The following is a 22,606-nucleotide window of genomic DNA, read 5'->3' as shown; positions in this document are numbered from 1 at the left end:
TCAGATACTCAAATTGAATTAGGTAGTATATTAGAATAACAGATGTCAGACATTTGTTGTTGTTTGTGTTACAAACAACAAAAAGAGTTAAACTGTTACCTCAACATCAGTGGTTCTCAGCTGTGTGTAGTTTTGCATCTCTGTCCCCGGGACATTGAGCAATGTCTGAAGACACTGGGTTGTTACAGCTGAGGGTAGGAGGGTATGCTACTGGCATCTAGTTCATAGAGGTCAGAGATGCTATTAAACATCCTATCATGCTCAGCAAAGCTCCCCACAACAAAGGATATCCAGCCCAAAATGTCAGTAGTGTTGCTGTTGATAAACCCTGCCTAGTTAAAAACTTTGAATAAGACTCTTTGCTTCTTCAAGGGCTGGCGTTTGCCTGTTGTAATCCAAAACTTTGGACATTATTCCATGGTTTAATCCTGTCTAAGACTTAAAGCTAGTACTGCAAACATTTGGAAGGACCTGATAATTGAAAGCAGAATAAAATGTTTTATGTAAATATCTACATATTTTAGTGTAAACACTAAGTTAAAACACTAATTTATACATACTGAAGGTTACAGAGAAATAAAAATAAGCTCTTTGGATAACATTTTACTTTGTATTTGATAATCATGTTCTGTTGTGTTAACTACAGAAGGGTGATAGCGTAAAAAAATATTAAAAGTTATGCTTTTCAGTGATTAGATTTAAAATGAGCTGTTTTTAAGTCTGGGGGGGGTTGGTGTTTGTTGTTTGTGTTTGTTTTTTGCTTTTGGTTTTTTTGTTTTTAAGTAGGCTACATGCCCAATGTGGGGCTTGAACTCACAACCCTGAGATTGAGTGGCATGCTCTACCGACTGAGCCAGCCAAGTGCCCCAAGTTTTTTGTTTGTTTGTTTGTTTTTTACTTATATTAATGTGGGAGCTCTTAGTAAATATGACTGTCATTACATTAGCAAGATTTAACCCAGATTTTTGAGGTTTATTCATAAATATTTAGAATATTTAAATTGAGGAAGTGATATGCTTTTTGTGTGTATTTTTTCTTGATTTTTTTTTTCACCCTTGCTATTTTGCTGAAATAAAGGCATATTATGTATTTTTTCTACTTGCCTGTTCCTTTTCTTCTGTTGTAAGAGCACAAGCAGGCTACTCCTGTGAAGGAAAGCAGCAGCATTTTGCCTGAGCATGTTCAGACAAAATTTTCTCCACCATGAAACTAAATGGCTGCCTGGCAGTCAGCCTTGAAGGTTACTGATTGTGCATTTTTCTTCTTTTTTTTCTCTTTGTAATTAAATTACATAAGTACAAATAATGTTAATCTAAGAATTTTAATTACACTTCAAAGCTGTTATATTAATGATTGCAAATAAAAGTTTTCCAAGTTCATATGTACCATGACCTTTAGTTTTCAGTCAGTTGGCTATCTTGTAATAAGAATAAGAAATAGGTAATTTCCTTTTTTATTTAATGGTCTTGATTTTAAGAAAGTTAGGACATTGAGTTTTGAGTTGTCCTTATAAAGTCTAGCACTTGTTGAGGAACTCAGAACACCAGGTTTATAGAGAAAGTTAAATAATACACCATCTTGGGACAGGATTCCTACTACAGTTGAGCGATGAAGGATCTTTTTGAAAATTCATTGTTTCAGAACAGGAACTCTAATTATGTTATTAACAATTGATAATATTGCCAAAGTAATTGTAGATTATGCAAATTCCTTGCTGAGTTTTGCTGCATAGAAAAGTTAATACTTTTATTTTTTTTATATTGAATGAACTTTTTAAATTGGGAATCTTTCTTTGGCTCTAATATGTGTATGTGATTATGTTGTAATTTTTGTAAGCGTTTATGTAAGGGAGTATAAATACATATTTCTTACCACCTATGAAAATGAAAACTCAACACCAGTGGAGAAAACATTTTTATTTGTATCTTATTAAATCTCATTAAACTACTGATTGACTTCATTTAGTTGTTGGTTACTGTTGGGTTTGTTTCTAATTCTTAATTAAGATCGATATGGCTAAACATACACAATAAGTGTGTAATACAACTTTTTTTTTTTAAGGGTGAAGTTGAACAAATTGCTATGATGAAACCAAAAGGCCAGACTGAACATGATGAGGGTATGCTTGAATATTTAGAAGATATCATTGGTTGCGGACGGCTAAATGAGCCTATTAAAATCTTGTGTCGGAGAGTTGAAATATTAAATGAACACAGAGGAGAGAAGGTGAATCTTCTATAGACTCTATTGCAAGTCAGACTTTTGTTTATTGAACAAATTCTGCTGAGTCAAATACTAAAGTTGGAATTATTAAAGAAATCTTTACTATTTTAGATTGAATTTTATATTTCTTATTGACATTTAAATGAACAGTGTTTTATTAATGATGTTTTTGTCTAATGTGGGTATATTTGAAATTGAAGCTATACATATAAAGTATATTTGAGTAATCTGTACACTTTAAATTTTTGTAGTTAAACAGAGTTAAGCTGGTGGAAAAGGAAAAGGACGCCTTAGAAGGAGAGAAAAACATAGCCATTGAATTTCTTACCTTGGAAAATGAAATATTTAGAAAAAAAAATCATGTCTGTCAATATTACATGTAAGTACATTAATGTATCAGTTTTTATTTTTTTTAAAGATTTTATTTATTTGGCGGACACAGCGAGAGAAGGAATACAAGCAGGGGGAGTGGAAGAGGGAGAAGCAGGCCTCCTGCTGAGCAGGGAGCCCAGTGTGGGGCTTGATCCCAGGACCCTAGGATCATGACCTGAGCCAAAGGCAGATGCTTAACAACGGAGCCACCCAGGCGCCCCCTTAGTTTTTATTTCTGACATTAAGCCCTGTCTTTCCTATATTAGAGAAAAATAAAGACTGAAGTAGAAAAAAAATCTAAAAACTATTTTATGTAATGAATTCATTAAATTAGGGTTTTTTACCATATTATTAAAGTTGATTGTTTTTATTTCATTTTAATTCTAATATAATTAACTTATTATATATTAGTTTCAGGTATACACTGTAGTGATTCAGCAATTTTATATTCCGTACTCATAAGTATACTTCTAATCCCCTTCACCTCTTTGGCCCATCCCATCACCCATCTTCCCTCTGGATAATCATCAGTTTGTTCTCTGTAGTTAAGAATCTCTTTAAAAAAAAAATCTTTAAAAAGGGGGGGGCACCTGGGTGGCTCAGTCGTTAAGCGTCTGCCTTCAGCTCAGGTCATGATCCCAGGGTCCTGGGATGGAGCCCCATATAGGACTCCCTGCTCCGCGGGAAGCCTGCTTCTCCCTCTTCCACTCCCCCTACTTGTGTAAGCCTGCCTCTCCCTCTCCCACTTGCCCTACTTGTGTTCCCTCACTCGCTGTGTCTCTGTCAAATAAAAAAAAAATCTTAAAAAAAAGAATCTTGGTTTGTCTTTCTTTGTTCCTTTATTTCTTAAATTCCACATATTCGTGAAATCATGGTGTTTGTCTTTCTCTAACTTACTTCACTTAATATTGTATTCTCTGGATCCATCCGTGTTGTTACAAATGGCAAGATTTCATTCTTATGGCTGAGTAATATTCCATTGTGTGTGTATATACCACATTTTTTTTTTTTTTAAGAGTTTGGGAGAGAGCATGCACGGGGAGAGGGAGAAGCAGACTCCTCCCCCCACCACCACCCCCCGGACCCCCAGCAGGGAGCGCAACGCCAGGCTCAATCCCAGGACCTTGGGATCATGGCCTGAGCCCAAGGCATACGTTTAACCAACTGAGCCACCCGGTGTCCCATACCACATCTTTATCCGTTCATCTTTTGATCGATACTTGGGCTATTTCCATAGTTTGGCTGTTGTAAATAATGTTACAATAAACATAGGGGTGGATATATCTTTTCAAATTAGTGTTTTTATATACTTTGGATATAGTGGAATAACTGGATCATATGGTAATTTTCTTTTTCCGTTTCCTTCCCCAGATTTGGGAAGTTTTCAGCATTATTTCTTCAAATAAAATTTCTTCCCCCCATTTCTCTTTCTTCTGAGATCCCTGTAATGCTAATGTTATTACACTTGATGGTGTTGCTGAGTTCCCTCTCCATTTTTTATAATTTTTTTCTCCTTTTCAGCTTGATTGCTTTCTATTACTCTGTCCTCCAGGTCACTGATCCATTTTTCTGTTTCTTCTGTTCTATTTATTCCTTGTAGTATATTTTTAATTTGAGTTGTTGAGTTCTGCATCTCTGGTTGGTGTTTTTTGTTTCTTTGTTGAGTGTCTCAGTGAGATCCTCTGCTCTTTTTCTCAAGTCCAGTTAGGATCTTTATGACCATTACTTTATCTATCAGGCATATTGCTTATCTCTGTTTTGTTAGCTCTCTTGCAATTTTTGTCCTGTTCTTTAATTTGGGACGTAATTCCTGTCTTTTCTTATTTTGTCCAACTCTGTTTTTCTATGTGTTAGGAAATTCAGCTATGCCTCCTGCTCTTGAAAGTAGTGACTTTATGAAGAAGAGGTCCTGTAGTGTCCTGCAATGCAATGTCCCCTGTTCACCAGAACTTGACACCGCAGGGATGTCTGTTATATGTGTTGCATGTGCCCCACTGATGTGGCTAAGCCGCATTTGCCTTCAGTCCAGTTGTCTGCAATGGTTCTCTCTGCCTTTTGGGCAAGGTTTGTTCCCTGTGTTGTTAGTGCGTCAATCTGGGGCCACTTTGGGCTTGAGTTGAATTAGACCAGGAATTTGCCAGAGATGCAATAGCACTGAACTGCAGGACACTTTCCCTGTTATCTGTTGAGCTTTCGTTGGTAGGCAGGGCCTGCAGCCAGACCAGATGTCTGCTCTCAGCCCACTGCTGGGGTTTAGTCAGACTGGTATGTGTGGTTATCTTCCCCTCTCCCCAGGGCAGGTGTCACTTTGGAGCAGTGCTAGCTCCTGTCTGTGCTGCTTGCTGTTGGCTTGTGGCACCACTTTGGATGGGCTCTGGCCAAGGGCATATTGGAGGGGTCAGGACTGCAAGAGAATGGGGGTATGGGGCAAGCTCTTAGCAAGATAGGTGGAGAGTCTTGGCATTGCAGTGGTTCACGCAGGTGTCCCTGTATCTAGGCTGGGAGATAGAGGAGGGATGGCTCCTGCCAGCTCCTTTGTTCCTGGAAGAATCTCCTAAAGGTGTCTGCCCCTCTAGCACATGCTCTGAGATTAGTAAATAAATTTCTTTCACATAAACCCCAGTTTTTCATCACATAAACCCCAGTTTTTCAAACTGCTGCTTCTATGCTCTATCTCCTTGTGGCTTTTTGTTGTGCTGTCTCTTTAAGGGTCAGATCTCCGTGTCCTCTTACCCTCCCCTCTCTGCCTGCTGATTTTTTTAAAAAGTCCCAGGTGTGACACCCCACAGATTATCAGAACTCTCCAAATTAGGCCCCCCCCCTACTTCTCAAAGCCAAATGTTATGGGGATTCCTCTTCCCCATGCCTGGGATTCTTGATGTGAGGGTCTGTTACTCTCCCTTTTCCATGCTTACGGCACCCCTCCCAAGGACAGTCCCATGAGTCCCTTTAGTCCCAACCACGTCTCCGCCTTTCCTACTGCATCTTCAACGTGGCTGGCCTCTTCTTTACATGTAGCTCTGGAAAGTGTTCTGTTCTGCCAGTCTTCATCATTTTCTGGGTTTACACTTATGTGGGTGTTACCTAGTTGTAGCCTTAGGATGAGGTGAACTTAGGATCTTCCTACTCTTCTACCTTTCCCTGAAGTCTTCGAAGTTGACTTTTAAGTATCCTTTTAGTTGGGAGGTGGGTTATGTATAAAAAAATCTCTGATTTTTTTTTTCCAGTTATGATCTGCAGAAACGAATTGCTGAAATGGAAACTCAAAAGGAAAAAATTCATGAAGATACCAAAGAAATTAATGAGAAGAGCAGTATACTGTCAAGTGAAATGAAAGCTAAGAATAAAGCTGTAAAGGATGTAGAGAAGTAATAATCTTTTGGAAAGTATTAGAAGTGTTTGGGTTGAGTTCATGTTTTTGTTTTGTTTTGTTTTGTTTTTGTTTTTTTAAAGATTTTATTTATTTATTAGAGAGAGACACAGCGAGAGAGGGAACACAAGCAGGGGGAGGAGTGGGAGAGGGAGAAGCAGGCTTCCTGCTGAGCAGGGAGCCCGATGCGGGGCTCGATCCCAGGACCCTGGGATCATGACCTGAGCCGAAGGCAGACGCTTAAAGACTGAGCCACCCAGGCGCCCCATGAGTTCATGTTTTTATGTGTGTGTGTGTGTTTATATATAAACTTACTGCCAGCACGTAAGTGTAATGCTTTTGCCAGCATATAAAATGGTTTCCCTTTCCAAACAGGAAATAAATTAATTGCCCTGTATCCAGTCGATTATTATAAATCGAATGTCCAACACTGGTCTTAAAATAGCAGAGGATGCTTCCCCCTAGCGGCAGAACTCAATAACACAAAACATCACATCAAAAATAAGCATTTAACCTGACAGGTTAGTTGTCTTAAAAATAAACAGTCCACAAATCTAATTGAGGTAAAAGTAGGTCATCATTTACTCTAGATAGGCTTTTTTTTTTTTTTAAGTCTTACCATGATCTTTCTCTGTCAGTATTCAGTGACACCAATATCTCTTACCTATGTGATTTTTTTTTTTTTCTTTAAAATGAGTTTTACTTAAGTTTATGGTAAACTCTCGCTATACCCTGACATTATAGTCACTCAAAAATGTAGTATTTCCTATCTAGCTTAGAAGGGCAAAACAACTCTCATAATCACATCTTAATGGCTCCCTCAAATTTAGTGGGAGGTGCAGATCAGTTTGAAAATGGATAGCTGTAGGATCTTCCACCTCCTTGTAAGAGTTTGGTCACGTTTACAACAGCAGTGTCCTAGGCAGAGCATAAAACATGGCTTTAAATGAATATCCAAAATAGTGACATAATTCTCTTTATTTGCTAGGAAACTGAATAAAATTACAAAATTTATTGAGGAAAATAAAGCAAAATTTACACAGCTAGATTTGGAAGATGTTCAAGTTCGGGAAAAATTAAAACATGCTTCAAGTAAAGCCAAAAAACTGGAGAAACAACTTCAAAAAGATAAAGAAAAGGTAGGTTTTAAAAGAATCTGAATATTAGATCTAATTTTCATTATTTTTCATGGATGTGCCAGTCCCTTATTTTTAAGAAAATGGGTTAGTATTCTGAATATTAAGTGTTTCAGCATTTATCTCTGAATGTGATTTTTTTTTTTTTCTCCAAAGGTAAATATTGGCATTCATTGGCCTTGAGTTTTAGAGCTTATTTTTCTGTGACATACATTATTAGGGAAATATTTACCAAATTAGCAATTCTATTTGATCAACAAAATAGTTTTCTTTTTCTTAGGGTAATGGTTTAAAGAGATGTTTTTGGTTATGTATTTTGAACTTTTAAAAATATTACCTGCCTCCTACAAAAATCAAGTAAAGAGTATCAGAGTAGGAGTTCCCTCTTGGAAAGGAGGGAAGGGAAAGCTCAGAATTCACAAGGAGTTGATTAGCTATTCTGAGACTTTAAAAACAAGTTCAGACCAGAATGCCTAATTTCCTAGGAGTCCCTGATAATGAATTGGGAGTCCTTCATTGTATTTTTCCAAATGCATTTGTTTACAAAATACTTTCTGCTCAGTATGGGAATAAATCTTGTGTGAATCAGTGTTTGAGGGTCGTCATTTTGGGAAATATTGAACTCTGCTACTAGGTAATCAGGATAAACAAAATAACATGGATATGAGAGTAACCCTTAAATTGGACAGACTAGGGCAATTATAACTTACAGAAGTATTAGCTTTTAGGCATCAAATGTCAATAAGTGCTTATTACCAAAAGGTATTAATGGAATAAGGTACTAGTCCTACATAGTGACTTTGGAAGGGTAACATGAAAGATTTTAGGATTTCAGGGAGGCCAGGGGTTATAAAAGTAATCTGCGGTAAGTTACAATATTCCGTGAAGGACAGTCTGGGAAATTCCATGTAGTCAGAGTGTATTAATTGGTGAAGAAGGGTAATTACAGCCTGAAAATGGAGCAGAAGGAAGAAAGACCTGATGGCCAGCTAGGGAGGATTTTCTTCCTTAACAAATGAGGAATTCATAGAATTAACTTTTCTACTAAACTGAAAGCAAAGAAATGCAGTAAATGGTTAAAGTATTTGCTAAAGCCGGCTAATTCAAGTCTGATTTACAAAGGAAACCACAGATACTTAGGAGGATGCTGAGAAACGGTTTTAAATAAATCAAATATTGATGATACTAGATAGTCTCAAGGCATATGCTCCTGTAAATTTATTTTACAATCTTAGGTTGAAGAATTTAAAAGTATACCTGCCAAGAGTGAGAAGATCATAACTGAAACAACAACTCGAAACAGTGCCCTTGAGAAGGAAAAAGAGAAAGAAGAAGAAAAATTAAAAGAAGTTATGGATAGCCTTAAACAGGAAACACAAGGTCTTCAGAAAGAAAAAGAAGTAAGATTCTTTATCAGTTGGTGTTTATTTTGGTGACTTTTTTTTTAACTTAATGTTTTTGCGTAATAGTAAAAACTGAACTGCTGGAAGAATTTTGGACTTCTGATATCTAATGTTCCTAAAAACAGCCTAGACTCTTTCCCCTTTTTGTTTTCTACTTTCCCATTTTAAAAAAGTTAATGAGAATTTATGGTGATGGCAAGAAATGTATCATGTCAAATACTTTGTTATATGTCATTCTTTAAGTCTGTTGATTTCATCAAATAGTCTTTTTCGTCTCCTTTTAAGTTACCAAGAAAATAATTTAATTGGTTGACACCTATGAAATCATGGAACCACACTAACCACAGGTTGATACCTACCTTTCTTTTCTCCTGTAGCACTTGTATAGTAGTTTAAAACCATGGCTCTTGAGTTAGTTCTCAGTTGAAATCCTACATCAATCATTTATTACCTCTGATCTTGCATGGGTTGTTATGTCTCCAAGTCCTCCTCTCAAAATGGAAGAAAATATTAACATCTTGTGAATCTTCGTGAAAATAAAATGTACATATTTTTACGTAAAGTGCCTAGAAATAATGAACTTTAGCTACTTTAGCACTTCACTAATAAAACGAGAGTGTGAGGTGGTCATATCTCAATAGTCCTTATACCTTACCGTTCAGTCTTACCTGCCCAACAAGAGTATAAAGCACAAAGCTTATCTATCCTTGTTTATATTCACCACAGCCTTTGACAAAACTGAGGTTATTGAGTAAAAATTATAATAGTAATTGAGTTGAATTGACTTATATAAGTAAATTATGTGAGGCTTACGTACATAAGTTACAGACTTCTGTACAAACTTTGTATACCTCAGTAAAGTTTTCTTGGGTTTTGTGGGTTTTTTGTTTTAAGTTACAGATTTAGCAGATTCTCTTTTGGAACAAAGGCACGTTCTAATGCCGCACTACAAAACTTTACAAGTAGGATGCCCATGTGATAAAATGGCAGTAGATAATGCAATAGCTTTCATGATATAATACTTTATGGATACAGATCTTCACATTTGCTCATCTAATGCATACTGACTATTTCTATGTGTCTTGGCACCCTGAGTTAATGACAAAGCCAGGACATACATCCAAGTGTCTTCATTCCTCAACATAATATAGTAGCTGAAAACAGAGGTTCTACCACTTAAGAGTGATTGCATGACTTGGAGCAGGTTATTAAAACTGACCTCATTTTCCTCAAAATGAGCATGATGATGGTACTTACCTCATGAGATTGTTATGTTAAAGAATTCATACATTCAGAATAGGCCTAGAACATCAGGAGCAGTGTGTGTGTATGTTAGTGTTCATGATTTTCACCATCAAACATTTAAACTGATGATCTGATGACTTTGCACATAACCCTGGTCCTGGGCCTATTCCCTTATGTGTGAAAGGAAAGGATTGAGCTTTTGTAAGGGCCTTTCATATGCCATTATTCTAATATATAGATCCTTTCTACACAGTCAGTTATAGTAGCCCATATTTTCTGCTCACTTGTCAAAAAATAACTAGTGTTGAGGATTACCTGGACTTACCTCTAAAATTTACAAAGATTCTCAACATAAATATACTTGAGGAAACTGCTGAATAGTCCTTATACCTTACCATCAGGTAAAGTAATGTAGAAAGACCAGGGATCTAGAGTTTAGACTCAAGTTTTTCTTCTTTGAACCACTCTTATTGTTGTTTTAATCTCCAAAATGAGCATATTTATATCTAGTTCATTAAGCTCTTGTGAAATTAGTTGGGAAGAGACTTTATGTGTTGTGAGTGAACATTGGCAACTAGGCAAAAACTACTAGTCCAGTTCAAATTGTAAGAATTATTTTTATGTATTATGTTTGTAGAATCTCTAAAGCTGAATTCAACATGTATGGTTTCCATTTCAGCTTAGGTTTGAAAATGTATTTCAGATTTAATGGAGTCCATTATATTTTAACAGAGTCGAGAGAAAGAACTTATGGGTTTCAGCAAATTGGTAAATGAAGCACGTTCAAAGATGGATGTAGCCCAATCAGAACTTGATATCTATCTCAGTCGTCATAATACTGCGGTGTCTCAATTAAGTAAGGCCAAGGAAGCTCTAATTGCAGCTTCTGAGACTCTCAAAGAGAGGAAAGCTGCAATCAGAGAAATAGAAGCAAAACTCCCTCAATCTGAACTGGAATTAAAGGAGGTAAATTGTTGCTTCTGTATTTCATCAACCCTTGTTATCAATTTATATATTTATATATATTTTTTCTAATTTAAACATCTGAAGTGACTGATAGATTTACCTTTTTCATTTAGTGTAATCTTCCCCAAAAGACTGGAGTTAGTATTTCAGTATTCAGTATGAATTGAGACTATCAAGGAACTATATTCTCCCCAGAAGTGTCAAACAGTAAATAACACTGCTACTGCCACCATTATTTCCCACAGAAATAATTTAAACAAAGAAAGTTTGTGTTTCCCTAAATCTAAATGTAGACAGTGTATGCAGGGGTAAATGAAAAACCTAAATATATCTGTAAGAATGAATATACATACCATCTATCTTAGTATATTTTTTCTGGTTTTGAACTTAAGGATATAGTTTTTTTGTTGTTGGGACTGCATACTGTTTTAAACTAATCAAGATAGCTACCTTAGCTCATTAGGCATTCCCTTCCTTATCCTTGAGTGAATTAGGTCTCTCAGGAATTTCACAACTTTAATCTCCAGAGCCTCATTGGGTAAGATGGCAATAGAAAATGCTGTTTGAAGAGAAAATGTACACTATTTGGTCATCAGGGAATTTCATGACCAATTAGAATTTATTTATTTTTAAGATTTTTTTTATTTATTTGACAGAATGCAAGAGAGGGAACACAAGCCGGGGGTGGGGGTGGGAGAGGGAGAAGCAGGCCTCCCGCTGAGCAGGGAGCCCAATGCGGGGCTCGGGCTCAATGCCAAAGGCAGACGCTTAACGACTGAGCCACCCAGGCGCCCCGGCCAATTAGAATTTAAATGTAAACTTAAATTATATCTAGTGGCTACTTCTATCTTGCTGGTGATTCAGTTTATTTGGGGATAAATTATATTTATAACTTGAGCTTTTACTTGATACTGTGACTGGTAATAGAGGTAATAATTTAAAGCCAGGAGATAGGGAGAATGTCAGAAAAAAAGTGGCTGCTGTAACTTAAGAGATTGAGAAACTGAGTTTGGGGTTTTGTGTACATGTGTATGGTTTCTCTTGTTGACAGCCTGACATTTTTGTATAGCAGTAATACTATTCATTTACCATGTTCTCTTTCATTTCAAAGCTGTGCATTTTGGGGGTGCATGGGTGGCTCAGTCAGTTGAGCATCCAACTCTTGGTTTCAGTTTGGTTGTGATCTCATGGATGACGGGATGGAGCCCCAAGTAGAAGGGGGAGATCCACACTCAGCAGGGAGTCTCCTTAAAGATTCTTGCCTTCTGTCCCGCCCCCCTCCCCATGGGCACATGTTCTCTCTCTCTAAAATAATCTTTTTTAAAAAGCTATGGTTTTAAAAAAAATACATATATAATAATATAAGTATCTTTAATTATTTAGAATGCAAAGCACAATATAACCATAGTCCTGCCCAGTAACCCATATTCTGGGTCCTGTACAAAGGTCCATTTTTGATTAATGTGGACATTAAGAATTAAGATACACTGGGGCACCTGGGTGGCTCAGTCAAGCGTCTGCCTTCAGCTCAGGTCATGATCGTGGAGTCCCAGGAATGAGTCCCACATCAGTCTCTCTGCTCAGCGGGGAGTCTGCTTCTCCCTCTGACCCTCCCCCCTCTCGTTCTCACTCTCAAATAAAATCTTTTTTAAAAAAATGTTAAAGAAAGAATTAAGACACACTTATGCATAACTATGTGGTGCCAAACTGGGATTTCCGCAGCCATAGCTCAACTTACTCTATCAAATCAGTATGCTACTAGAACCATATTGCACTTATGTTCCTTATTATTGACCCAAATAATTTATGTTCCTTTAAAATCGGAAAACTCATCCATATTTCAAACCCAGTCTCAATGGTTGCAAGATGGAAGTTTAGTTCTGGTTCAAGTATTTATTATTGGTCTTTCCTTTTTTTATGAGGCATTGCAACTGATTCTATGCTATGGTTGGATATATGCTTCTGGGATTCATTTTCTTCACTTTACACTTTTAGAAAGAAAAAGAACTTCAAAAACTTACACAAGAAGAAATAAAATTAAAAAGTTTGGTTCGTGATCTTTTCCAAAAAGTTGAGGAAGCAAAGAGTTCCTTAGCAATGAATCGAAGTAGGGGGAAAGTCCTTGATGCAATAATTCAAGAAAAAAAATCTGGCAGGATTCCAGGAATATATGGAAGATTGGTAAAGTAGATTTATTTGGAAATGACTATATATTTTTAAGAAAGATATTGTAAATAATTTTCTTCCTTTGACTTAAAGAACTGTAATACTAAGTTATTGTACATGAAATAACATTTAGTTTTAAAAGACATTGATTTTTAAACACTTTGCTCTTCAAGCATGATAAAATTCTTTGTGGTATGGGTTATCTCATATTAAAAGGAAGTTTTTTCTTTTGTAGTTTCAGATAACTATCATTTTCGTACCAAGAAAAAAACTAACATTGTGATAAGGAAAACTAACAAAACCACTTTATTCTTTTTTAAAAAAATAAGAATTTGATAAATTCTGTGTTTTATACCATTATATTGAAGGTTGTGGCTAGAATGTAGGGAAATCAACAAGGGATAATATAGAAACCCAAGACTAGCAGTACTGGAGACCGTTAGTGCCCCTGAACTTGAAGAGGGAAGGGAACTGTAGCCATGGCTAGAAGCTGGCCAGAAGGAAATGGGGAAAATATTTCAGCCCCATTCATCTCTACCGTGCCATCCCTAGCTGATTGATACCTCACATTCTCTAAAGCTAAAGAACCAAGGGGGCCAGTTAGTGTAGTTACTTAGTCAGCCTTCCAGAGAAGGAAGCAGAAAAAGAATGATTTGTAAAGGCAAATGAAAATTACCCAGCATAGTTTCTTCCATGTCTTCACGTCAGGTGACTTCCACCTTATTTTCTTGGGAGATAATGTGATTCTATTCTTTTGCTCTCATGGAAAAATAAAGTTAGTCTGTGGATGCTGCTTCATGGCTAATAGAGAAGTAGGCAAATGTGTTTCATCAGGACCTATATAATCCTAGCTGGCTTTCAATAATTAAAAATTTTATTATTCTAGAATTTATTTTGCTTAAGCCATAGTACTTTTACGGTTGAAAGATTTTAAAATCACGTGTTTTCATGCAACAAACAGTTCTTTCATTTTGTGCTCATTAATTCAAATTCTGCATATCTATAAATTTTTTTTAAAGGTATGTTTAAAAACTACTTGTGATTGCCTCTGCAGAAGGGGAAGGTTGAGTGAGAGGAACACATATTTTTCATTGTGTACCCTTTTTGTATTTTTTAAACCATGCATAAGTATAGTTTTTCAAGTAAAAGTAACAAATCTGTAGAAATTGTAATGAAATGATCCTGTGCCTAATTTCTTACTGATTATATGCATTGATTTTTTTTTTCCCTTCCTCTTAATTATTAGGGGGATTTAGGAGCAATTGATGAAAAATATGATGTTGCTATTTCATCCTGTTGTCATGCATTAGACTACATTGTTGTTGATTCTATTGATACAGCTCAAGATTGTGTGAACTTCCTTAAACGACAAAATATTGGAGTTGCAACCTTCATAGGTTTGGATAAGGTGGGTATTCATAATAAGCTACCTGTAATTTAATTTTAAAGTGCAAATTGCTTTTTTATTTTGAACACTAGTTTTTTTCTTTATAGTTATTTAGTGAACACCTGATATGTTTTGAGGATTATTTTTAGGTCCTGACGTCATATAGTTGTAGGAAAAAACCTTATAATACCTCCCCTAAAGGAATATACATTCCAATATTAGAGTGACTGGTAGTTATATTTTTCCCATCATCAGTAACTACTTTTAAAAAAACAAAACCAAAAACCTTTATGTAGATAGAAGTCACAAAAAATAAAATATGCCATTTTGAAGTATCAAGGTCAATGGGTTTTAGTATATTTATAAGGTTGTTAAACCATAACCACTAATTACAGAATATTTTCATCACCCCAAAAAGAAATCTACTCATTCACAGTTACTACCTATCTCCCACCCCCCACAACTTACAATCTACTTTTTTATTTACTTGTTCTGGACATTTTGTATAAATGGAATCATTCAATATATAGGTTTTTGTGTGTGGCTTAGATTTTCAAAATTTATCCATGTTGTAGCATATATCATCAGTTCATTCCTTTTTATTGCCAAGCTGTTCCATTGTGTGGATGTACCACATTTTGTTTATCCATTCATCAGTGATGAACATTTGTGGTGTTTCCATGTTTTGGCTATATGGGTAATGCTGCTTTGAACATTGATATGCAGATTTTTGTGCATACGCATGTTTTCAGCTTTCTCGTTAATACCTAGGATTAGAATTACTGGGTCACCTGTTAACTGTTGGACTTTTTGAGGAACTGACAAACTTTCCCACTGTTGCTACACCATGTCCTACCCATAATTTATAAAGCTTCCAGTTTAATAGTCTCCACGCCCTGTGTGAAGCCCAAACATGGGGCTTGAACTCTCAACCCTGAGATCAAAACCTGAGCTGAGATCAATAATTGAACACTTAACTGACTGTGCCACCCATGCGCCCCTTTCGTGGTTTTGATTTGCATTTCCTGATTACTAATGTTGAATATTTTTTCATGTGCTTATTGGCCATTTGTTTATCTTCTTTGGAGAACTATTCAAATCCCTTACCCATTCCTTCATTGGTTTATTTGTCTTAGTTGTAAGAGTTTTGTTTTATGTATTTTGGGTGCAAATCTCTTGTCAGATATATAATTTGCAAATGTTTTCTCCCATTCTGTGGGTTGTCTTCCCTTTCTTGATGGTTTCCTCTGAAGCACAATTTTTTAAATTTTGATAAAGCCTAATTTTTTTTTAATTTGGTGTATGTTTTATCTGTCATATCTAAGAAACTACATAATCCAATGTAAAGTTTTTACATTTAGGTTTTTAATCCATGTTAATTTTATAATACAGTAAAGGGTCTAATTCTACTCTTGAATGTGGATGTCCAGTTGTTCCAGCACCATTTGTTGAAAAGACTATTTTTTCCCCATTGAATTTACTTGGCATCCTTGTCAGTCAATTGACCATAAATGTAAGGGTTTATTTCTGGACTCTTCATTTATCTGTAGGTCTATCCTTGCATTAGTACACACTGTCTTAATTACTGTAGTTTTGTAAAAAGGTTTGAAATCAGGAGTCCTCTAATTTTGTTCCTTTGTTTCTTTCTTAAGTAGGCTCCAATTCCAGCGTGGAGCCCAGTACAGGGCTAGAACACACAACCCTGATACCAGAGTCAGATGCTTAACTGAGCCTCCCAGGCACCTGAATTTTGTTCTTTGATATCAAGATTCTTTTGGCTATTCTGAGTCCCTGTAATTTCCATATGAATTTTAAGATCAGCTGCTCTGTTTCAGGGCGGGGGGTGGGGGGACGCAGGTAACTGGGATTTTGATGCAGGTTGCATTGAATCTGTAGATCAATTTGTGTGGTATTGCCATCTTAATAATTTTAAACCTTAACAGTCCACGAACTGAGGATGTCTTCCATTTATTTGGGTCTAAATCCATACCATAATGTTTTATAGCCTTTACTATACAGTTCTTGTGTTTCTTCTGTTACATTCCTGTTTTGGAGGTTTTCTGTCCTAAATATGACATTATAAATGGAATTTTTAAATCTCATTTTTAGTTTATTCATTACTGGTGTATAGAAATATAATTTTTGTATATTCTGTATCTTACAGCTTTGCTGAAATATTAGGTTTAATGGTTTTGTGTGTGTGTATTCCCTAGGATTTTATATATCATCTGGGAATAGAATTTTACAGTAAGTCTTTTAAAATAATAGTAAAATAATACTCAATTATGCAGATATTCAGAACCTTATATACATGTTCTTACATGATACACATGTATGTATGTTACATAAATGATACCTGAAAGAAATGATTTTTTTTTTTTTTTTTTTAACTTTAGATGACCGTATGGGCGAATAAAATGACCAAAATTCAAACTCCTGAAAATACTCCTCGGTTATTTGATTTAGTAAAAGTAAAAGATGAGAAAATTCGTCAAGCTTTTTACTTTGCTTTACGGGATACCTTAGTTGCTGACAACTTAGATCAAGCCACAAGAGTAGCGTATCAAAGAGATAGAAGATGGAGAGTGGTGACATTACAGGGGCAAATCATAGAACAGTCAGGTAATCATTTTTTTTCCTGCCATTGAGTTTATTTAATCTTGTTAGGGGAGACAACTAAGTCTTACTTCTGTTCTGTAGGTACAATGACTGGTGGTGGAAGCAAAGTAATGAAAGGAAGGATGGGTTCATCAGTTGTTGAAATCTCAGAAGAAGAGGTCAGCATATATAAAATTATAGTCAGACCTTTTTTATTAAGCTTATTGATGTGTAACATGCATACTATAAAATTCAGCCTAAGTGAACTCAGATTTAAAGGTAACAGATTGAACTTTGTATAAATGACATAAGATGTGGGAATTTTTTTTAATATAAAACCCTTTAAGGCTCTAAAAATAAAACATAAGTATATGCTCAACATATGTATCTTTCTAGTATTACATTTGGATCATGGATATTTCATAATTTAACCACTCACTTATTACTTGACGTTTAATGTTTTTTCACATACAGTTATTGCTGCAGTGCGTAATTGTTTTTTCTGTTTCAAAATAAGTATAGCAAAGACTTCTAATGAAAATTTCTAAATTTTATTTCAAAATATTTGACATGACCCCAAGTATATGAGAATGTCAGAATGTCTAGAAAAAACTTCTGTGTTCTGTCATCCTCTTGGAACACTGCACTTTTTTATTCCTTAAAAATATATACTTTGATGTTCTGGATACCGAACTTTTTCCAAAGAGATGTACCTTGATTCCCCCGCCCCCCCCCCCATATTTTGAAATAGTTGCTATCCTTCCACTTAAAAATTTTCATGGTGTAAAAGGTAATATATACGGCACTTAAAATTATCTTCCGCCTCAGATTCTGTGATGCGGAAATTAGTTTGACCATCTCCTAAGCTTTAGGATTGGGAATTGTAACTGGGTTTTTGGTTTTATTCTAGTCTTTAAAATCAGAAATTTTGATTTTCTTCATTCATAGGTTGATTTGGCTGCTAATCTGAAATGACTCGGAGTAAACTTACTTCACTGGTATTCTTTGTAGGTAAATAGAATGGAATCGCAGTTGGAGAGAGACTCTCAAAAATCAGTGCAAATCCAGGAACAGAAAGTACAATTGGAAGAAGCAGTAGTTAAGTTAAGGCATAATGAACGAGAAATGAAGAATACACTAGAAAAATTTACTGCAAGCATCCAGGTACTCTTGTCAATATTAGCTAAAACTGTTGGAATTCAGTAGCATTTGGCAGAAGCATTTTGTTGTTTGCTTATAATTTTAGAATATAAAGGAAGAGAGTGAGTCTCTAAATGGAAGTCCTGTGTCTTGATTTCATTTTCCTGAGTACTAATGGATAAATGCCCTGTTGCAATTTTGCTCTAACCATAGCTGTTCTTGGTTTCCATTTATACTCCATGGAGTCTTCCCCCTAACACCTATGTGAGCCTTTATTTTCATTCTCTTTTCAAAGTAGAATGCTTCTTAATTATGAAAAAGCATTGCATACTCACTACTTAAAAAAACAAAAAACAGTTTGCAGAAAATACCCACAAGATTATCACCCTTAATTTTTATGTATATGCTTCAACTTTTTAATAGAAATACTTAGTCTTAGTGTATGTGTTTATATTTATGGTAGATATGGATATATGCATAGATTTTTAATGAGTCATACTAACTTTTCTAGTAAATCGTGGTTTCTTTCCAAGCCAGTGTAAATTTACTTTGTTTGCAGCTGCATTTGAGCATTTTGTTTGTATCACAATTTGATAAATGCTTTTCCATGTTATGAATATTCCTGTTTAAAATACCCTTGTCAGGAGCACCTGGCTGGCTTAGTCAGTGGAGCATGAGACTCTTTATCTCAGAGTTGTGAGTTCAAGCCCCAGGTTGGGTGTAGAGATTACTTAAAATCTTTTAAAATAAATAAATAAAATATCTTTCTTAGATATATCTTTATACACTCATCCAATTATTAACTTAGGTTAGATTTGTAAAATTATTACCCACTATGTGTACAGTGTTTAAGGCATTATTGCATAATGTCAAATTGTTCTCAAAAAGATGGTTCTGATTCATTTACTTTTAGTAGCATATGCAAGTAATTGTTTTTCCAAGTCTGAACACTAGGTGGTAGTCTTCGGTATATTGTAAATTTGCTAATCTGCACCAGAAAATGGCATTTTAACTTGTTTTTGTGATGAATTACAAATTTCATGTGTTTGTTGGCCTTTTTCATGTTTTATATTAATTGTTCATGTTTTCTGCCCTTTTCCTGTTAGTATTTTCTTCTTAAAGATTTTAAGTGTCTTTATTTCATTCAAAGTGTTTAAGGCAAATGTTATTAGTAAAAATATTGACCTATGTTAAAATATTTCTGTAGCGTTTATCAGAGCAAGAAGAATATTTGAATGTCCAAGTTAAGGAACTTGAAGCTAATGTACTTGCTACAGCCCCTGACAAAAAAAAGCAGAAATTACTAGAAGAAAATGTTAGTGTTTTCAAAACAGGTATGTTTAAGGATACATGCTTATACATGCTTGCTTTCCTTTTTTTTTTTTTTTGAGATTGTCAGAAATTAAGTTTTTAATGTTTGAAATGTTTAAACATAGTTTATAGAATAAAAATAGCAGTCACATACTTCTGTGCAAGTCACTGCTCTGTTTCATGGTTTCTATTATTTCGTTCTTAAAAGGTTATAAAGTAAATACTATTAAGTACTTCATTTGACTGATAAGGAAACTTAAGCACAGAATGATTTATATAATTTGCTGAAGGTCATATAGCATGTGGTGATAGAGGAATTGAGGACCAAGGCAATCTATTTCCAGAACCCATGCTCTTAATTTTATACTTTATATATTTGGCGCAATCCTTACCCTTCAAAATAGTAGTTATTTTATAGATTTAGGAAACAGTATCAAATAAAAGCATACAGGAAATAAGTGGTATACACATGAAGAAAAACAGTCTTTGTTTGAGAACTTAGAAAACATGTTTTTCTTTCCAGAACTTTTTCTTCTTGTATACATGTAAATATGTAAGTGTTCCACCAATATCATAAAGCAAGAAAGGGAATTCATAGGCTTATAGTCAGAATTGGCTTTGAAATTGAAGTCCCCTGATTATGTACTTCAGCAGCCCTGCTTCTCTTTCCATGTTGGATTCAATCAAACATAGATGTGCATCTTATTGCAGGAGGAAGGCATAATGGGTTATGATGACAGACCCCTTCCTGACTTAAAATATTTTAGCTAGTGACTCCAAACACTGTAAGCCTTTTGTCACATACTCAAGAAAGACCCCTGTTATGGTTCATTTTGTGAGCCCAGGAGGACAAATACTGATTGTCCAGATGCTCCAAAAATGACGGTTTTCTTCCAAAAGAAAAAGAGGTAAAAAGATGTTAAGTAGACACGTCCACTGTGCACATTGAATATTTATCAGTTACCCATATTAACTTTTTTACTTTTGTGGTCCTGCATTTTTGTCTGAATTTTTAATATTAAGATATTCACTCAGGTAGCATCTGCTACTGGTTATGGCCAGGTTTGTTTTAGGTGCTGGTGATTGAGCAAAATGAACAAAATGAAGTCCCTCTATATAAGGACCTCACACTTCAGATGAGGAAGCTAAACATATTGTATTTTATACCGGTTGGTGCTAAGTGATAATAAAACAAGGATTAACAGTGCAGGGTATGGGAATCAGACAAAGTGGTTAGATGGACCTCTACTAGAGATACTTCAGCAGAGAGACCCAACGGAAGTGTGAATGCTAACCATGTGATACTTGGAAAAAACAGTCTAAGATCATAGAGGGAGGAGTAAGTACAAAGGCCCTGAGGCAGGAGTATGCTGGGAGTCCCTAGGAACACAAGGAAGCCAGAGTGGCTAAAATAATGGAAGAATCCAGATAATGTAGGGCCTTACAGGCCAGGTCTCCAAGAGAAATAGCCACTGGAGAGTGATGTACAGGGAAGTAGCATTATCTGACAGGACTTTTTTTTTCCTTGCATTTATTTTGGATCTATATTTTGTTATTGCAGACACTTTGACTTAACCCATGCTCCTCTTTCCCCACACATACCCACAGTATTTTTTGTGACTGCTTTCATGGTACCTAGTTGTCAAAATTGAGAGGCCAAAAATGTATATCTGTGCCATTTCTAGCAGCACTTTCACAGAGACTGCAGGAATCTGTATTTCATTCTTGTTTGAAAAGGAAGCCTTGACTTTATTAAGAGCCATATATATATATATATATATAAATATATATATATATATATAAGCTCTTCTCCTGGAAATACTGGGTATTCATAGATTGTGTTAATGTTTACTCTAAAGGACCCATTTCTGCAAGCATATATTTAAAATTAAATGTTCCATTTTACATTAATTTAAAATCTTAAAAATATTTCATGCCTAGAGAATAAAGGGAGCAAGGTGGTTATAGAATGACTTCAAAATTACAGAGCCTGGGTGGCTCAGTCGTTAGGCGTCTGCCTTTGGCTCAGGTCACGGTCCCGGGGTCCCGGGATCAAGCCCCGCATCGGGCTCTTTGCTCGGCGGGAAGCCTGCTTCTCCCTCTCCTACTCCCCCTGCTTGTGTTCCCTCTCTCGCTGTGTCTCTCCCTGTCAAATAAATAAAATCTTAAAAAAAAAAAAAAAAAATTTACAGATTATATACATCACAGTTTTTCCCTCCTACTTCTAATAGACATGCTACTATAGATATTTTTTTAAAAAATGCACGGTAGATTACTTGAAAACAAGGAAGAAAATGTTCTAAAAGTTGGAACCTTTCTAGGGATATTCTGGCCCATCCCCCAAGTGTAAGTTGTGGTTCCAGCCCCCATAGTAGCTGGTGTTCTATCCCATGAGTGAGCAGAGCATGCAGGCAGCCTAATGGAATTTTGATTAAGAGAATATTGACACTGTAAGCAAAACAGTTCATTCAGTAGAGTACTGGGGGTGTGGGGATTACTAGTGTTGGCAATATAGAACTTTTAAATGTGTATGTTTAATATCCTTAGGATAAAAGGGGGATACAGAAGACCAAAAAAGGGAAGAAGTTGTTTTGTTTTAGGAACCAAGTGGTGATTTCAGAAATGTGAAAAAATGAGTTGTTGGAATTAAATTCAATAGATGGGCTGAGGGGCACCTGGGTGGCTCATTCAGTTAAGCGTCCAACTCTTTATTTTGGCTCAGGTCATGATCTCTGGGTCATGAGATCAGGCTCCTTGCTGGGCATGGAGCCTGCTCAAGATTCTCTCTCTACCTCTCCCTCTGCTCCCCCGCTCCACTTGCTTGCTTGCTTGCTTTCTCTCTTAAAAAAGAAATATACATATATAGAAGGGCTGAAAGAATTCTTTGGTGCTGTAGGACAAAAACATAGGAGAAATGGTAAATTATAAGATTGGGAGATTTGTTGCAATTCCAACCTACCTGACAGAAAAGACAATGGAGGGGAAATTAAGTCCTCATCCAATCCTGTTCTCAGTAAATCCTACCTCCTCCTCTGCCAAATGCCTATATACCTCTTACAGAAGCTTTGTGGGACTTTTTCCATAAGTTAGCTCAGTGTTTCTGTTTACCTTTCTAGATATAAGAATTCTTTTTTTAATTTTTTAAGATTTTATTTATTTATTTGAGAGAGCACAAGCATAGGAAAGGGCAGAGGGAGTGGGTGAAGCAGGCTTCCCGCTGAGCAAGGAGCCCAACGCTGGGCTCTCTCCCAGGACCCTGGGATCATAACCTGAGCCAAAGGCAGAGGCT

At 35.8% G+C, this 22,606-nt stretch overlaps 1 protein-coding gene across 1 annotated transcript in view; it reads left to right on the top strand.

Moving 5' to 3' along the window:
• SMC4 (structural maintenance of chromosomes 4) overlaps positions 1-22,606 on the top strand; it is a 38,192-nt gene that overhangs the window by 9,772 nt on the left and 5,814 nt on the right. Inside the window, exons 6-17 of the mRNA XM_021702669.1 lie at positions 2,062-2,226; positions 2,475-2,602; positions 5,823-5,963; positions 6,954-7,104; positions 8,337-8,501; positions 10,482-10,715; positions 12,711-12,896; positions 14,128-14,289; positions 16,665-16,890; positions 16,969-17,045; positions 17,878-18,030; positions 19,214-19,340. Of these exons, the coding sequence (XP_021558344.1) occupies positions 2,062-2,226; positions 2,475-2,602; positions 5,823-5,963; positions 6,954-7,104; positions 8,337-8,501; positions 10,482-10,715; positions 12,711-12,896; positions 14,128-14,289; positions 16,665-16,890; positions 16,969-17,045; positions 17,878-18,030; positions 19,214-19,340 (1,915 nt within the window). The remainder of the gene's footprint in view (positions 1-2,061; positions 2,227-2,474; positions 2,603-5,822; positions 5,964-6,953; positions 7,105-8,336; positions 8,502-10,481; positions 10,716-12,710; positions 12,897-14,127; positions 14,290-16,664; positions 16,891-16,968; positions 17,046-17,877; positions 18,031-19,213; positions 19,341-22,606) is intronic.

This window comes from Neomonachus schauinslandi, chromosome 1 (assembly GCF_002201575.2).
Source record: "Neomonachus schauinslandi chromosome 1, ASM220157v2, whole genome shotgun sequence".
NCBI lineage: Eukaryota > Metazoa > Chordata > Mammalia > Carnivora > Phocidae > Neomonachus > Neomonachus schauinslandi.
This window is presented reverse-complemented; position numbering and strand designations above follow the sequence as displayed.